The 17,924-nt window shown below is 46.1% G+C and overlaps 1 protein-coding gene across 1 annotated transcript in view; it reads left to right on the forward strand.

Moving 5' to 3' along the window:
- Window positions 1-3,030: 3,030 nt before the first annotated feature.
- The window catches only part of HEG1 (heart development protein with EGF-like domains 1), a 21,652-nt gene continuing 6,758 nt past the window's right edge, over window positions 3,031-17,924 (forward strand). The window contains exons 1-7 of the mRNA XM_009996214.1: window positions 3,031-3,208; window positions 4,421-5,785; window positions 8,522-8,638; window positions 10,261-10,355; window positions 11,187-11,245; window positions 11,695-11,855; window positions 13,257-13,391. Coding sequence (XP_009994516.1) covers window positions 3,031-3,208; window positions 4,421-5,785; window positions 8,522-8,638; window positions 10,261-10,355; window positions 11,187-11,245; window positions 11,695-11,855; window positions 13,257-13,391 — 2,110 coding nt within the window. The remainder of the gene's footprint in view (window positions 3,209-4,420; window positions 5,786-8,521; window positions 8,639-10,260; window positions 10,356-11,186; window positions 11,246-11,694; window positions 11,856-13,256; window positions 13,392-17,924) is intronic.

Here is a 17,924-nt window from a genome sequence, read left to right on the forward strand (position 1 = left end):
GGCAGAGGTGCCACCGTGTCATCCACAGACCTGTTGCTCACAGGCTCGTCGTCTGCTGCAGAAGGTCCTTCCTCAGGTGAGCTCTGGCCCTCCCTCGGGGGCTTCTTCCTGTAGACCTCAAAATTCCACCCTGCATGGAGGAATGAGGGCATGCTAGATGGTGCTGGACACTGGCATTGGATGATATGGAGGAGAATTTCTGCTTCCTAATATGCATTAGCTAGTTTTGACATTTAGTCACTAGAAAAGCCCAGCCATTCTGCAAGAGTGGTCTGGCTCTGAGGTTTGGTGTGTGTTCTCAGACAGCACACTTTCAAGACCACCCTGTTGGATGTGTTCATGCAAGCAGGAGGCAACACCAGTCATTCCTGACTCCTGCAGTGTTTACAGATCCCACACAATCCTGCCATGCTCTGTTTGGGGTATCAGGGAGTTTGGAGTGCAGCCCCAGGAGCAGCGCTGGAGGAAAGCAAACCCAGCAGAGCTCCCATGACTTGTCCCTAGTGTCCTCTCCAGAGTGTCCTCCTGTGAGTAGCTCTTCCTAGCACAGGAAAGGGTTGTGTCTTCAGTTTTCCCCAGGTTTAGATCTTTGGGGCTTTAAGCAACCTGGCCTAGTTGGAGATGTCCCTGCCCATGGCTAGGAGGGGGTTGAAACTAGATTATCTTTAAAGTTTCTTGCAACCCAAACCCTTCTGGGATTCTTATGATTCTGCTACGTTATATCTGAGCTGTCAGCCTAAGGGTAGTGATGAAACAGTGCACACCCACCAGTTTATAGCTTAGTGTGCATAAATCCAGTCTGCTTTGTCCTTTCTCAGCAGAAGGGACCTCAGCCATGGGAGGACGCCTGCCCAGTGCTCCTCTCAGCAGTACACCCAGCTCAGCGACAGCCACCAGCACTGGGGAGAGGACCATGGTGCCTGTGTCAGACACCCATGGAGCATCCAGGATGGCAGGGAGCTCTGCTCCTGCTTCAGCCCACACCAGCTCCTTGGATGTGGTCCTTCTGCTGCCCTCGGCAGCAGCAGAGCCCGACAGGCAGCACCACGTTTCACAGAGCCGTGCTGGGCTCAGCGAGCCTGCAACGAAGCTGCTGCCTGCGTTTCCCCCTGGTGTCTCAGTGCCTTCACCTTCTCCAAGTGCTTCAGGTGGGTTTTGTGGTTTCTTGGTTTGCCATGGATGGAGGGCATCTCTTCTTCTTACCCCCTTCTGGAACTCCCACCTCTCTTTTTCTAGCTTTAAACCACACTTGCCTTTTTAGCAAGCCTTGGTCATAGCAAAGGGCAGGGGAGCACTGCTGAGCTGGTGGGTTATTTGCCTCACAACACTTGGGGCAGCACTTCTCGAGTGAGGAACTAGATGGCCAAGCAGCACTTCTGGGCCACACATGAAGGCTGCCATGGACCTTTGACCTCAGAACTGGGGAGCCTGGCAAGGGATCAGTAGACTTGTTGCCTGTCCTTATATCCCAGTTATCGTGTGTTTCAGCCTCTCTATGATTCCAGGATCCCACCAAAAACCTGCTGGTTCTCCTGACGGAATTTTCTGCAGGATATCCAAAACCTGGTCCTATCTCCCTGCCACTATTCTCCTTCAGAAGCACCAAGCACCCCAATCTCTTGTGTTTTGTTATGGTGTAAAATGTACAGATCACCTGGGAACCCTACTTAGCAAATGTGTGTTGTTGGTTAAAGGGCCAGATCTGCTGTGGGAATTTAAATATTCACATTTTACTCCCCATAGAGGCCTCAAAGGTATTTTTAATATTTTTGTATGTGTATGTGTATCTCTACTTTGCAGTTGCAGAGACAGGAAAAAGAGTTTCTGGTGCTCCTACTGATACCATGTACACCTCAACAGCATTCTCCAGCCACAAGGAGGGGACATCTCAGGCCGCTGTTAACCATGGCACATGGAGCACAGTGGCAACAAGCCCTACATCTCACCTAGACACAGCTGGGGAGCCCAGCACTGCCCCCCTGCCATCCTCCACAGCGTGGCCTGGAGTGGAACATATGTTGTCCAGCCGTGTGGAACACCCAGAGGCTCAGGGCACCCTTTCATCCAGAGTCTTCACCTACTTCTCGTCTGCTGGTGAACCTTCCAGTGAGTTTTTCTGAACTCCAGGGTAATGTTTGAATTAGGAAAAAAGTCAGTCTCTCTCTCCCTCCCCTTCTTCCATGGGATTGATATGACCACCAGCATTCACCAGAGCTGCTGCAGATGTCATGGACAGGATTTCACATTTCACAGCATGGTTTGAGTTGGAAGAGACCTTAAAGATCATCTAGTTCCATCCCTCTTGCCATGTGCAGGGACACCTTCCACTAGACCAGGTTGCTCAAAGCCCCATCCAACCTGGCTGGGAACACTTTTGGGAAGGGGACATCCACAGCTCCTCTGAGCAACCTTGTGCCAGTATGTCACCACCCTCACAGGGAAGAATTTCTTCCTAGCACTATTTATAAGTGTTGGTGATTCTATTCCCTGGTGTTGTATATCTGCAGCTGTTGGTGCTTAACAAAAAAGTCTCAGGAATGAGACGTGTAGTTTCTTGCTGTAGGAGACGTCTGCTACCTCCCTGGGTTGGAGTAATAATTATAAATAACACAAATATGTCATTATGACATTTAATGGTACAGGTTGTCCCACTTTATTTGGACAGTCCTGTTCCTTTTGAGTAGGATTTGTGTGTTAAAGTCACATTTAAGGTGATAGATATTTGAGATCTGCTTCACAGAATCACAGAACTACCTTGATTGGAAAAGACCTTGAAGAGTCCAGCTGTCATATCTGTGTAGTTTTATTAGTCTGCATTTCTGAACAGAATTATTGTAGAACTCCCAAGTGCTCTTTGCTCTGTGGTGATTCCTGCTTTTCAATCCTGTTCCAGCCATGGGCAGCAGCCATCCCTCCCATAGCAGCTCGAGCGCTGAGGGAAGGAATTCCAGCCCCATCACTGACCCTGCGTACAGTTCATCCACGTCTGCTGGTGGTGGGGAGAGGACACTGCCCTCGGTGTTGGACAGCATGCTGGCTGGTGGCTCCTCTGCAGAAACTGCCAGTGCTCCAGGGCCAGCTGAGGTGGTGTCAGTGGAGCAGAGGGGGACAGCAGACACCTCCACCAGCCGTGGGAGCTCCGCGACGGACACGGTCTATGTACGTTCTTCCAAGAGACCCACTTCTTCTTTCCAAAACGATCTCACAAGTAAGTTAGTGTCTCCTAACATACACTTGGGGGGGAAGTTCACGTTGTTCTGCTTTTATCCGTGTTGCAAACAAAGTTCTTGTTCATTAGTACGTGACGCCATTAGTGCAGGTGCACCCTGGAGGGTGTTTTCATCAAAGAATTCAAAGCCAGACCCTGCCTGACTGGAGAATCATTCCAGAAGTGAATCCATGAACCTGAGCAGGAAAACTCTTCTGTTTTGATGGCCACATTAGTATTTTGCAGTTCAACTGGTTTATTTTGGGTAATGCTCTCAGAAGTGTTTCATGATGATCTAAGTCAATTGTAGAATTAAACCAAATTTTCAATACCCTATTTTTTTATCTTTAGAGGTTGCTGAACTTAGATGAATGTACAATGTACATCCTGAAATGTGTTTTATGAGATTGCACCTTTTATGCTAAATGGTATGAATTTTTTGCAGACTGATGTGCTACTCATTTAGGATTTTCTGACTGCAAAGCTTTAAATCAATGAGGCTGTGATAAGCTGCCAATTAACATAATGTAATAATTCCATCCTCCAGAGGCCTGAAGTTCACTGTGTCTGAAGATGAATCGACTGAAGAAGATGAATATTCTTTAGTTGGGAATGGAGGATAAGAGGGAGGTGATAGGAGTTTTATAGATTATGAGTGATAAAGAGAACAGATGGGCTTTCCTGCTTAGCTGGTCACAACAAACCACAAAATGCTACATGTCAGAAAAGCAATACTGGAAAAACAGTGTTTTAGAAACCTACAGGTTTCATGGGAGCTTTGGATCTGTCAGAGTTCACCATTTTCAGTGTAAGGGTGGTGAGACACTGGAACAGGCTGCCCTGGGATGATGTCGGGGCTCCATCCCTGGAGGTGTTCCAGGGCAGGTTGGATGGGGCTCTGAGCAGCCTGTTCTAGTGGGAGGTGTCCCTGCCCATGCAGGTGAGTTGGAAGTTGGTGATCTTCAAGGTCCATTTCAACTCCAAATATTCTCTGATTAATTTCTGGGATTGTGTGATTTTAAAATTAATTAAGAAGTGCAGAATAATTTGATCACCATGCTTGTGTGGTGCTCTGAATTCTTGGAAGAGTATGGGTCAGTTCACAGACAAGAACATTTTATGTACTTGGCAAGTGATTTTAATATGACATTGAAATATTTTCATATTATTCTGCCTTTGTAATATGTTTGTTTTTTTTTTCTTTTACTTCAGGCTTTTCAAGCAGCCATCAGCCAGCCAGTGGCATTGATGCTGAGAAAAGGACCTCAGTTTCTCATACAGATGGCACATACATTTCAACCACATATACCAGAGGAGGAGAAAGGACACTCCTGTCCATCTCAAATAGCAGCACCTCTGCCGACTCCTCAGAAAGTTCCACCTTTTTTTCTGAAATTTCCAACCCTTCTGATTCATTGAAATCTTCTGTGGCACAGGACAGAAGGAGCAACGTATCCACTGATGGCAGTTTTGTTGAACCATCTACAGAGCCATTGCTGGTACAGTCTTCCAAACTGTTGACTTCTGCTTCTGCAGGCAATGTGCCAAATACAACTCTCATCAACACAGACTCTGAGTTGTTGACCACTGGCAGATCATCTCTATCTTCATCAGCATTTCCAGCCTCTTCCTCAGCATCATCACTGCCTCACTCTCTGTCATCAACACCACCAACAACTTATTTGTTTACATCATCAGAGTCATCTAAGCCACTCTCATCCTCTGTGATGGCATCTTCTCCCCCTCTGCAGGCTTTGTCATCCTCCTTGCCCACTTCCTCATTGCTCTCCTCGTCTTATTCATTAGCATCTTTATTGCCTCTGTTTTCATCACCATCATCCATCTCACAGTCCAATGACAGTGATCAAACAAGCACCTCTGTAGCTACAACTGTGGTCAGACGGGTGCCTTCCACAGCTGCCGTGGCCAGGAGCTCACCCAAAGGGACCAACAAGCATAATGTCACACACCAGCCCCAGAACAGCACCATCTTCACCTCCACTGGGTCTCCACGCCCCACAGCACCCATGGAGCAGCTTGGTGGACGCATCGTGTCCATGTCCACTCCTGTGGTGGTGACAGAGACTGTGTCACCAAGTGCCACCACCGCCCAGCGGGGCAGCTTCGGGAAGGCGACGCTGCTGCCCACCCCAGCTGGGGATGCCCCACAGGCTCAGCCAACAGATGCACCCCTGAGTCCCTCACCCAGTGCAACAAACCACAGTGTCATTGTCCCTGCAGTGGCACTGACCACGGTGAAGCCTCCTGTGCTGACAACACCAGCCAGTCACCAGCCAACCCCAGGTGATGCCAGCACCACAAAAGCCCACAGAGCTCAAACACCTGCTGCCACTAAGCATGCATATACCACTGCTAAAAGCACAGCAGCTGTGGATCCTACCACTGCAAGGCCTGGTAAAGTCACTGAAGAAAACATCCCTGTTACAAGTCCTTCTGAAGCCCCTCCAGTCAGTAAGACCACAGTGAGCATTGCAACTACTTTGGCTGCCACCAAAACAACCACTGTTCCTCTGTCAAGTAGCACAACTGGGTTGAGGACATCATCTCCAGCAACAGGTGATGTGCACTTATCAGTGGTGGAGCCAGGAATGCTTGGGTTTCACTTTAAGGGTCTTCAGAGGGTTATGCATGAATGTATGACAAGTCTGTTGTCAGCAGGGTTTGAGAATAAGAACTCGGTCTCCATGTTGTTAGTTTTAAGTATTTATCAATCTAGCTAAACTGCTGGGAAAAGCAGAGCATTTTGGTGAACATTTCTGATAGAAACATTAAACTGAAAATTGAGAATTTCAAGAAAATAAAGCTTACTGGCTCTCTAGGTAGGTGTAGAATGTGCTTCATATTTCTTGATCAGTCAACAATATCAATTGACATTGGTCAATATTTATCCTATTAATGAGAAAAGGCAGTTGGCCAGCACTTGGTGTTTGTGTTGAAGCTTCTGATATTACAACCTATGGTTGTTTTCTCCCCATCTCATCAAGTAATCTCCTGCTCAAGGGCCTGTTGCTTCTTCTAGTAGGCTACAAACTGTAGTCTTGCTAGATGTGTTGGTACAATCAGTCATTACTGCTGCCAGGCCCCTTATCTTCTCAAGTAAATACATTGACCAAAGTTTTATATGAATGTAAATTGATTGTGGGTTTAAAGTTTAGGATCCTGGCCCTTATGCTGTTGTAGGATATTTTGTGTACTGATTGCATTAATCTTGGTGAAATACTGGCAATAGTTTATAGTCCATCCAATAATTAAGCATTTAAAGGTTATTTCTCAGACTTATTGGTTTTAATTATAGCTACAGCTTCATGCAAAAAAAAAAAAATAAAAAAAAAAATCACTGTAGGGGAATGGATATATATTTTTTTTTAATTGACAAATTAAGGTGACATATCCTTTTTACCAACTGAATTCACAATTTTGCCAAGTTACTCTTTCCTTTAGGTACTGAGTTTTGCCATTTACCAGAATGCAAAAGATCCTTCTGCTACCTTGGGCATGGTGCTTTGTATGTGGGCCCTCACTGCCACGAGAGGAGCAGCTGCCCTGGTCCCACTGTACAAAGTGCAAATTAAAGCATGGCAAAGTGAAAGCTAATGTTTCAAAACATGCCCACTTATTTCTGGCTGCTTAGATCGGAGACACCAAACCTCCTTCTTGCTGATGCTGAGGTAGCCATGCCAGGCTAGTTGAGACACAAGATGGTGTTGAGTGGTGTGTCAATGATGCAGAGGTTGGCTCAGGGCCATCTGGTGTGCAGAGCCTACGTGATGCCATGGGGCACTGCAGTGCTGTCAGAGATGCACACTTGGGTTTGACTCTTGTGCTTTTTGCTTTAACCACAAAGCCTATCCTTCCTGCCACTGCTGCAGTGCTTGGCAGGAGCTGCAAAACAGGTACAAGTGGTGCTTAAGCTGTCTTGCTCATCTTCTAGTACCTTGTTGCTGACAAGCCCACAGTCCTGCCGATGGTCTCCTCTTGCACACCTCTGTGATGTGTGTTTGTGCTTGTGTGAGTCACACTCACAGCAGGAGGAGCATTTTTGACTGAGATGTTTTTTTGCAAAGGAAGGCATTGGATATCTTCTCTGGAATTTGCAGTTGACTTGGCTCGTCTATGAAGCATCTGAGCCTACAGTCATCAATCCTCTGATACTCTGTGTTTCATGGTTGGTGTCTGCTCCCCAAGCCCTTGCACATTACAAGGTGTGGCACAGGCAGGTATCACTGCTGAGGCTGCCCCTACCCTGGCACGGAGCAGCTGCCTCCCCCAGGTAAAGGAGGTGACCGTGGCCAGGGGTGTCTCCACCATTACTGGGTGATCTACTGACTGATCAGTGTTCAAGCACTAGCTTTGGATCATGGAAACAGGGCTTGAATGAAGAGAGCAGGACTTTGGTGAAATCCTGTGTCTACCTCCAGCTTTCGAGGTCCCTTCTGCAGTCTGTCCATATCTGTAGGGTTACAGAATCACAGAATTGTCAGAGTTGGAAGGGACCCCTACAGATAATCTAGTCCAACTCCCCTGCTAAAGCAGGATCCCCTAGAGCACATTACTCAGGACTGCATCCAGGTGGGTTTTTTAGTATCTCTGAAGAAGGAGACTCCACAACCTCCCTGGGCAGCCTGTCACCCTCACAGTAGTTTTTCCTCATGTTTAAATGGAACTCCCCATGTTCCAGCTTGTGCCCGTTGTCCCTTATCCTGTCACTGGGAACTACTGAAAAGAGTCCGGCTCCATCCTCCCTGCACCCACCCTTTAGATACTTGTAGGTATTAATAGGGTCTCCCCTCACCCTTCTCTTTTTCAGGCCAAAGAGTCCCAGCTCTCTCAGCCTTTCCTCATAAGGGAGATGCTCCAATCCCTCAGTCATCTTTATTGCCCTCCTCTGGACTCTCTCTAGTAGTTCCATGTCTCTCCTGAGCTGGAGAGTGCAGAACTCGATGTCATGTTCCAGATGTGGTCTGACCAGGGCAGAGTAGAGTGGTTTGTCTTTGAAAAGCATCCAGGGGCCTGCAGGTGAGCAGTGCTGTAGACAAGCTGGGTGTTTGTGTTAACATGGACCAACACTGGGTCCCAAGGGCTTTTGAATTAATAGTCAAGAGAAAGTTTCTATTTATTATTTTGGCTCCAACAGAATAATTAAGAACAGAATAAACAGTAAGTGCAAATGATGCAGTGAAGTATCTGATAATACTCAGGGGCTCACAAAAGAGTTGATCTTTTTTAGCTCAAAAGTTGATGATTTTTTTGATGCTTTAACTATAGCCTGGTGTTTTTTTTCTGCTTTTGTAGAAGTGGATAAATGTCTTTCCAACCCTTGTCCTGCGCTGGCCACCTGCAACAACACCCATGACTCCTACATCTGTCAATGTCCTCTTGGATATGAGCTGGAAAAAGGAAAGTGCAATTTAGGTAAGAAAAAAAATTAAAACCTGGGAAGAAAAAGATGGAAAAAACTATCTGTAATCTTCTCAAATTAACCTCTGCTCAGACTAGTTCAGGAGCTTGATGTTCCTCCCAACCACCACTTTTAACAAGAGCCTTTTTGCTGTTTATACAAGTGCAGGGTCTAATGCCTGTCACACTGGGCTGCCTGGGGAGCAGGCACAGTGACAGCTGAGGCTTTCTGAAAAACAGCAACAGAGTGTTGTGCTCAGGCTTGATAGTAAGGACAGATGTGCCCCTTCTCTTCCTGATGTGATTTACAACCCCCAAAATGTGTTCAGCAGCTTATTGGTAGCTCCCAGCCCTGCAAATCTGGGCAACAGTGCTTGGCTTGGGAGGAGTGGGGTTACTGTGTAACCTGGTCCTGAACAGATCAGCTGTGCTAAAAATTAAGCAGCCATGAAAGTCTTTGTAAGATCAAGGTCTTGTTTCGTACCTTTAGCATTTTTCATGCAATGCAGTTATTAGTTGGGACTCAGGTTCTGACCCTTCCTTTCTTATGAGAGGACTCTCAGTCTCAAGGACTTACAATGTCCCATTGTAAAAAGGAATTTATTTTGCTAGAGTTTCTCCTGACCCTTAATCTGCCAGGATTAAAGGCGTGGAAATTTTGCTAAGGAAACATGGGTGAGGTGTCCCTGAAGGGTGTTTTGAAAGATTTCTTCAAGCTGGAATGTGTCAGCTTCTAATTTAGAGAGTTGTTTTGATTATGCCTTGAGCTGGGATATGGGAATATTATGTAAATTCTGTGAAGGTGATTCTTGTCTTATTTTTACAAGGAGTTGTTTCAATAAAGCTGTCTGATTCAAAACTTGTGGTGAAGATAGGCTTTCTGGAGAGGAAAAAAACAGGAAAGAATTCCAGGCTTTATAGTGTTATCAGCAATTGTATTTGTTTTTCTGGTGGAACATAAAACTGTAGCTCTGAGATCTCATTTCCACTGAGTATCTCATGGCACTTAATACAAGATTTAGGGATATTATCTCTCCAAGTCTGGACAACTCAGATTATTGCATTCTACTGCCATGAATCAATATGAATCTAAGAATGGAAAAATGCATCTTTTGGGCCTCTTTTCAAATGTCATTGCTTGTTCTGTCCAGCAGTTTAAAAAATGAAAATGTTCTTTCTACAGTGTTTTATTTTGACTTTGCTGATATACTCTCCTTCCATTGCAGAGAGGGGTAAGAGATTTAATGCATTTAGTCCAAATCATTATAAATAGCTTTGGTACCTGAAACGGTCTTATTACGAAATGTACCCATCTGTCTGTTCAGGGGTCCTTTTAAATTAGTCTGTGTTTCTATAAGAAATGTATGAATGCTGCAGTGAAATGCTGGCTGTCCAGCAGCACTGAGCTCTGGAATTTGACTGGGACTGTGGGAACATCACAGCAACCCCTGGGAAAAATCCCAAGGCTGGGACTTTGCTTTACTGGGGACGTGTCTCTCAGACATAAGTTTTCTGTCCACAGAGTGCAAGGGTTTCCCATGCAGACAGTCACTGATGTAAGGCAGATGGAACTGCAGATACACATGGCATGGAGATAACATGTTCTGACTGATTTGTCTTTTTCTCCTTTTCAGTGAGAATATTTATTGGCCAGGTCCCCCTGAAACTTAATATTACCCATGGGAAGTACACAGAGCTCCTCCATGTTGAAGGTGAAATCCTGGCGATGGTGAGTGTTGTTGCTGGGACTTTGGCAATGATGGGACAGGCCCTCTGCTCCTCTTACGGTTGGCATGGGAAGCCACATGACTCTGTACTGTGCATTTAGCCTTTTTAATTGTTAAACCATCCTGGTCTAGTGTAATTAGGATTTATGAGATGTACGCATTTAAATCCTAGCACACTTCTCCCTCCTGCCCTACCCAGTCTTTCAAGCTACCTGGCTCTTATGGGGCTTAAGACAGCACATTTGGCCAGAAAATCCTGCAGCCCTTTTGTGAAGAAGTGAGGCTGGGGTAATGGTTTGGTAGCCTCCATCCTTTCCTAGCTTCTTCTGGCTGCATTGCAGTTTCCAGACCTCAAAAGAATGTTAGTGCTCCTCCAAGGTCAAACATTAAAACAGTAACTCTGGGCTCCATTGTTCATTAGTAAACCTCTCAAGTGGTGGGGCAGGTTGGACTGCAGCTGGTGCCACCTTGCTTTGAGCTGAACCCCATGGGATGAAGCACAGCAGGAACACCCACTCAAACATACCTTCCCCTTGGTGGAGCTTCCCAGCAATGCTATAGTAATCGTGTGGCCCTCAGTCAGTTGAGGGCAAGTGCTGGGAAACTCCACAAAGGCTCCTGGATAGAGAGGGTACATCTGGGAGTAGATACATCTCTGTTCATTTTTTAGCTAGATCATTGCATGCATGAGTTGATCCTGTTAGCAAACATCTCTGGAGAATGCAGAGGAGGGTGTCGGTGACCCAGGAGGGCTGTCCTGTGTTGTGTCCTGCCTGGCTGCCTTCCTCCAGCATTCCCAGGGGCACTAACAGCTGCTTTCTCCTTCCTTTCAGCTCAACGCGTCGCTGTCAGGCTTGCCAGGGTACCACCACTCCACAGTTAAGGCAACCAGGTAAGGCTAAAGCTACCAGAGGCAGAATGAGAAACTTGAGTGTTCAGGATATCCAGCTTGAGATCCATAATCTCCTTCTTGAGTTGGTGCTGGGCTTGAAGCAATACAGCTCAGAGGCTCTGGGACATCAGGAGATGCCTGTTTGTTCAACTCATCTGGTATCCTCCTTGGGACTTAAGTGGCTTGGGGGACAGGCTTGTGAGCTGCCCAGGAGGGATCTATGGCTGGTTTCAAAGTGAGCTACCAGCAACCCTCCCTGCCCCAAATTCACCTCTGTGTTTTCTGTTTTTAATGTCTGTTACAATGCGTGGCTGTTTCAGTATGTCTGCAATATTGTGTCTGTTATAAGCATCTCTTGTGTTAATAAAAGTTCCTCTGTATAAGGTGCTAATGATTACATCAAACTGACCCATGGTACTCAGGGGCTGTTTTGTTTTGTTTTCTGTTAGGGAGGCAAATTTTGTGCATGTTTCAGTGCAATCCACGTTCTCTTTAGCATCCAACGTGACTTTCTACGATGTTGTGGGCAGCGTGAAAAGCTACATTCGAGGTTGTAAGTCCCCCACTGAAACCTGCCAGTTCATCTCCAGCCTGAAACCACTCCACAGAGGTAAACACCTTCTGGAGGAACTGTGATGGGAAGGGAAAGGGATGTTCTATTTGGCGTGTTCTGCAACGGGGCAGAAGGATTTGGGCGTTTGGAAAAACCCCTCTGAATCTTATTTATCATATTTAAATGGAAATTGTCTTATGAGCCCTGCAGTACAAAAGGGATGCAGATATCGAGCCTTATCTTCACCACACGTGGGAGAAATCTGCTTCTGTGAAAGCATGGTGCAGATCAGGATTAGAGGCACTGCAGGGCAGGCTTTCATCTCTGGGACATGACACTGGGCCCCAGCCAGATCAAAAAGCCATGTCTTATTCCTCCTGCATGGCCAGGATCTGGGGAAACTGTGAAAAGCAAGAGATAACCCCCCCCATCAAGTTGGTTAGCACTGCTGGAGGCTACATGGGGAGATGCACTCTTACTGCTGCAGGCTGTGAAACTAGCTCACAGTTAAAAGCTTTTGATTTCTGTACCAAATCCTCTACCTGCCAAAGGGGAGAAGCACATCAGTCTTGTACAGAACCTTCTCCTGGTGGACCCTATTGGTGCTGGTGACCGTGGGCCCTGCACCTCCTGGTCCTTGCTTTCTGAGGGAGGGATAGAGAAGATTTAGCCGTGAGAAGGTACCGGTGGGATGCAGGGATGAGCACCCTTCAAAGATGGGTTTCTGCAGTTCAAGGCTTCAAGGTTTGGTTTTGAGGATGAAGGGTGACAGCACTTAGCCTGGGTGTAGTGGGAAATCCCTTGGATCATTTTGGGAAACTAAAGATGAAGATGAGAAATTTAGTGTGTGCTTTAATTTTAACATGCCATGTTTTAAAGCCACACTCCACCATGGATGAATTAAATTACTTTGGTATAGCTGCTCAGATTATATCTAGCCATTACAGTTGCTAAAATACCTCTGGTGGAGTCTACTTCTAACTTGAAATAAGCAGAATAAAAACCAAATCATGTTCTTGTAATGTAACAAAAGGACAATTTCTTTTTTGGAAAATGGAAAAATCCAGTGCTTTATATTGACATGGGAAAAAATTGTTTTGCACTGAGCAAAACTGTTTTGCTTGACATAAACTTAAAAACTGATTTGTTCAACTGTCTCAGGGGGTGAATGTGTTCCAGCTTGAGCCAAACCAAATTTTTCTTACATTTCCCCTTCTGCCTCTGAGCTGAAACATTTACTATTCACCCCCTCTATTTGCCTGCACATGTCAGGAGATGCACAAAAAATGGTGACACAGTGTCATGCTGATTGTCTCCTAATGGAACAAGTATTATTTTTTTTAAGAAGAGAAGAGATAAAAGCAGTGTAGGAGCTGGATGTGATGCCTTTGGAAGCACATGTGCATAGTGGTGGGCTCAGAGAGAACCATGCTTACATTGGCCATTTCTTCCCAACAGTTGGCAGCTTGTGCAAGCAGAAAGACCCCGAATGTGACAAGGAAACATCTGAATGCACCGACTTTGATGGCATTGCACTCTGCCAGTGTAAAAGTGGGTACTTCAAGTACAACAAGATGGACCACTCTTGCAGAGGTATTGTTCTCTATCTGGTATATTTTGCCTGATTTTTGCTTAAACTTTTTGTTCCAGTGGAAATGTGTGTGTGTGTGTTGCTGTGCGTGCAAGAAGCTTGATATTATGAATAAATATTAGCAGCTCAAATTTCTTGTATTTAGTTAGGGGGCTTTTCAGCAGACACTGAAGATACAGTCTCTCTCTAGGAATAATATTATCTCTTTCTGGAGCACGCTGGGAGCCATTGATCAAGAAGAGGGAGAAAGGGGCCCAACTACTTTGGGCTCCAGTTCAGTGGCACAGAGCAGAGATGACGTGCAGCTCTGCCTGTTTTGGTTTTGTCTGAACTCTCAGCGAACTTAGGAGAAGTGCTTTACACTCACAAGCTTATATTAATACTTCACCAAGTATCTAAAAACTATTGTGAATTTACTTTTCAGCTGGTTTCCTAATAGAATCTGTAAGCTTAATTTTTTTATTGCTTTTTAGCTACTCCTCAGATCATGAAATCTGGTTTTGCTACATTTTAAGGAAGGTCTTTGTCCATGTGCCAGTTGTCAAAATGACTTCTATATGATCAGGGTGTCAATTCCTTAGTTCCAGCAGGTGTTGTAGGGCTTCTGAAGAAAGGGAGATTTCTGATGACATATCAGTAAGAATTACAATAGTGGTTCTATATTGTTTCTGGCAGTGCCTGCTGGGTTGCTGTTGAGATAGGATGCGATAGATGCTTTGTTGATCCCAAATCAGAAAAATATGTCTGCAAATAACTTGTGCTGCAGTCACTGGGATGGACATCTCTGGGTTCCGGGCCTCTCCTATGCTCTGTCACAAAGGCAAAACCTTTCTTCTTTGTGTTTTCCTTTCCTCCCTTCATCTTCTATGTTGGGCTGATTGTTGTATGATTTAGGCTGCAGTGCAGAGGTGTGAGGGTAGCACTGACTGCATGGTGCCAGGCTCCAGCAAGGTGCCAGGTTTTCAGCATCACTTTCTTCTCATCTGGGTAAGCCAAGTGTGTTGGGATTTTAAAGGCTTTTTCAAAAGCCAAGCTATGGCCCTTGTTTGGTATTTAAGTCTATTTTCTGATAAAAATAGCATACAATATGCCAGGCTCTTTTAAAATTTCTGCCCTCTTAGTGACTAAACAGGAACTGAGGTCTCCTGAGCATCTGACCCTCATTGTGGGTCATGAAAATGCAGTGGGGTGACTCCAATTATAGTATTTGCAAAGGAGGAAGTGGCTATTGTGCTGCCCTGTCCGGTCTCCCCTGTGGGAAGGCAGGTACAGCTGGGAGAGCTGCTGTGAAACAGCAATGGAACGGGGGATCGGCTGCTCCTACCCCTTGGGATTGTTCTCTCCTGCCTGGCTGTGTCTGTCCCCTGGGGCATGCTCAAAAAAGCATCCCTGGACCAGGGAAGGATTTGGTCTCTGAGCCACAGGAGTTGGGACATATTGATTGTGGTACCGCATAGGGTGTGGTTTGGTCGTTCCTGTCTTGTCACTGGTTTTCAGCCTTCTCAGGGCTGTTTTAGAAACGGGGCAACAAACCTAATGTGCTAACTTTTCTGGGGCATGCTATTTTTAATAGCACAGAGTGTTTCCAGAGCTAAGCAAGGAGAAGCAGAGCAGGTTTCCAAAGAGACCCCTGAGTCTCTTTCAGGAAAGCAAAGGCAAAGAAATCCCAAGTAGAAAAGCAAAACTTGATAGCTTTGCTTGGCCCCTGACACTTCAGCCTTTCCTTTGTTCCCTGCTCATGTTTGAGAGCTTGCCGAGTGAGTGTGACAGCACGAGCTCTCCTGGGAGGGTGTTCAAAGGAGCAGGAAAGATGCCAGAGGAGAAAGTAAAGGAGCAGGAAAAGGCAGGGTGAGGAGAGGAAGAGACATAAGCACTGAGCCTTTAAGTAAGACAGAAGGATGCGTGTTCAGGACCTTGCTTTTCACTGCCCCTCCTAGCTGAGAAGGGTCTGCCTGTGGAGGCCCAGAGCTGCTCCTGCCCAAGGCACCGCTCCAGCTTTGAGCCTGCTCAAGGTGTACGTGCCCTACACACATTTCTGGGCTAGGGTTGAGAGGGTGAGACCAGACTGAGCTCCAGCATCTGCCTGCAGGCTCCTCCAGGCCTTCACAACACACGTGCAGTGGGCTCGGGCTGGGCACACAGGGCTGGGGTACATGGGGCTGCTGCCATTTGTGTCAAGGTGATGCCTCCCTCCCCTTTACTGCAGATTGCATTATTGCTTCATCTTCTGGGTCGCTTTGGTAGAACATTAGCTCCATAATGTTTTCAGTCTGGGAGCAACCCATCCAGTCCCATTCTGCTAATGCCTGGTGTTCTGAACAAGCCAAGCCAAGGATTCTATGAGATTTACTACCTTTCCCTGGCTGTTGGTTGACTGGGGCTTTTAACTCTTGTCCAGTTACGTCTGGTCTCTTCCTTGACTTCAAAGAAACCATCTTAGAGAGAGAAAAATAAATCCTGTGCAAAAAGCATGCAACAGGGGACTATGTAAAGAGCCTCACCCTCCTCATCCCCAGCTCTGGAGGAAAAAATGGAGTGAAAGAGGTGGTGGAGGAGTAGTGAGGCTATACAGGGTAGAGAAAAGGACGCAAAAACACCCATCACAGACATCAGCCAGTCACCATCATCCTTGGTGCCAGCTGCTGCAAGCAAGTCTGTGCCTAGAGCTGCAATACTTATGGTGTTGGGTGCCTCACCCATCTTCATCCACACACCCCGCAGGGGAAAATGGCACCTGCGGAGACAATGAGAAGCTTGGTAAATGGGATACAGGCAAACAGCATTTCAATGTGAACGCAAGCAAGGCCAGGCATCCAAGAACAGAGTGTTGAGCATGCTGTTGGTCATGTCTCCTGGAAAGCAGGGCCTTGGGCAGAGCTGTGAAGAAGGCTTGGCAGGTGAAGAAGAGGTCCCCAGCTCTGGCTTGTAAGGCTACTATTAGTTCCTGGATGCATTAAAGGGACATGGGCAGGCAGAAGAAGGCAACTTTTGTTATCCTTTGACTTGCAACATCTGTTTCTGGGATCCAGAAATCAAAAAGGCCAAGAAGAACCTGTGAGCATTCAGAGAAAAGCTGCAATAACCAGGGACACTCAAAGATCTCAGTGTGCTTGGCTTTATTAAAGGCAAAGGAGTGATGTGATGGTGAGGAGGAGAAATGTGATCATATAACCTTTCCCAGCCTAGCAAGAAAACATCCAAAGGCTGGAATTTGACACTGGGATAATTCAGACCAGAAAGAAGGTGAATGTTTTTAATGGCTGGGGAAATTAACTTTATGACCATCTGACCCAGGGCTGTGGTTGATTGTCTGTCACTGAAAATATTAACATCAATCTTGGATGGTTCTTTTAAAATGTAATCCCAGTTCAACTATTTTATTTTAAACTGGAATTAAATTTAGGGAAGTTCTGTGACCTGTATAATGAAGGGGAGGTCACAGTCATATTGCTCCCTGCTGGCATCAATATCACCTGTTACTGGTGCTGGAAGAGCCTTAAACCTCTGAAGCCAGCTGTAAAACTAGTGCTCTCTCTTGGTGTGCTCTGATATTGCCACCCCATCCTAATAGACAGCATTGCACATTTGTCCTTCCTCCCTCCTCTCCTGTGCTAAGTGCTTCTGCAAATACACAATCACTGACTGTGCCAGAGAGGAAAAGGCATCTGGTGTGCAGGGAGCAGCAGAGGGGAAGGAGAGAAGGTGAGGGCTTTGCTGCAGCTTAGCTGGAATGTCTGCTGGAAGCCCCCTCATCTCCCCACTGATTTCCTCATGCTTGCTGGGGTTAGAAAGCGCCCGAGCTTTTGGCTGCAGGTTATCCCTGTGGTTAGAGAGCGAGGCAGGGGAGGAGGGCTTGAGAGCTGCTGCCTCATCATTTTTAAGGATATAATGTTTGAGGGGAAAATTCAATTATTGACATGTTCTGTTTCTCTTAACAATCTGGTTTATTCCATGTGGAGTGTGTTGCAGGGATTTCCCAGCCCGTTGGGTGATGTCTTGCAGACTCCCAAGAGTTGCTGCACTGCTGGCCCTGGGCTGGTCCCTGTGCCCTAAGTGACTCTGTCACTCCTCCCCGGGTCTCTCTCTGAGCTGTCTCAGGTGACCACCTTGTGCTGAAAAGAGAACTGACTGCAAAGTTCAAACAAATTATTTATTTGAATTGCACTCAAAGATTTAATGTGCTACTATTGCAGGTTTTCACAGATACAATGGAAGAATGTCCTATTACAACTTAAAAGTAAGAATACACTATTCAACCTATAAAGATTCATGGACCACAAAAATTTCTTCACTGAAAGGCTTGTCAGGCACTGGAACAGGCTGCCCAGGGAAGTGGTGGAGCCACCATCCCTGAGGGTATTTAAAAGCTGTGTAGATGGGATGCTAAGGGACATGGTTTAGTGGTGGACTTGACAATGCTGGGTTAATGGTTGGACTTGATGATCCTGAAGTTTTTTTAAAACCAAAACAATCCTATGATTACAACCTATAAAACTTCACAGATCACACTCTTACAGAACCTCATGGCAGTCTGG

This window comes from Chaetura pelagica, unplaced genomic scaffold (assembly GCF_000747805.2).
Source record: "Chaetura pelagica isolate M959 unplaced genomic scaffold, ChaPel_1.0 scaffold3, whole genome shotgun sequence".
Classification (NCBI taxonomy): Eukaryota; Metazoa; Chordata; class Aves; order Apodiformes; family Apodidae; genus Chaetura; species Chaetura pelagica.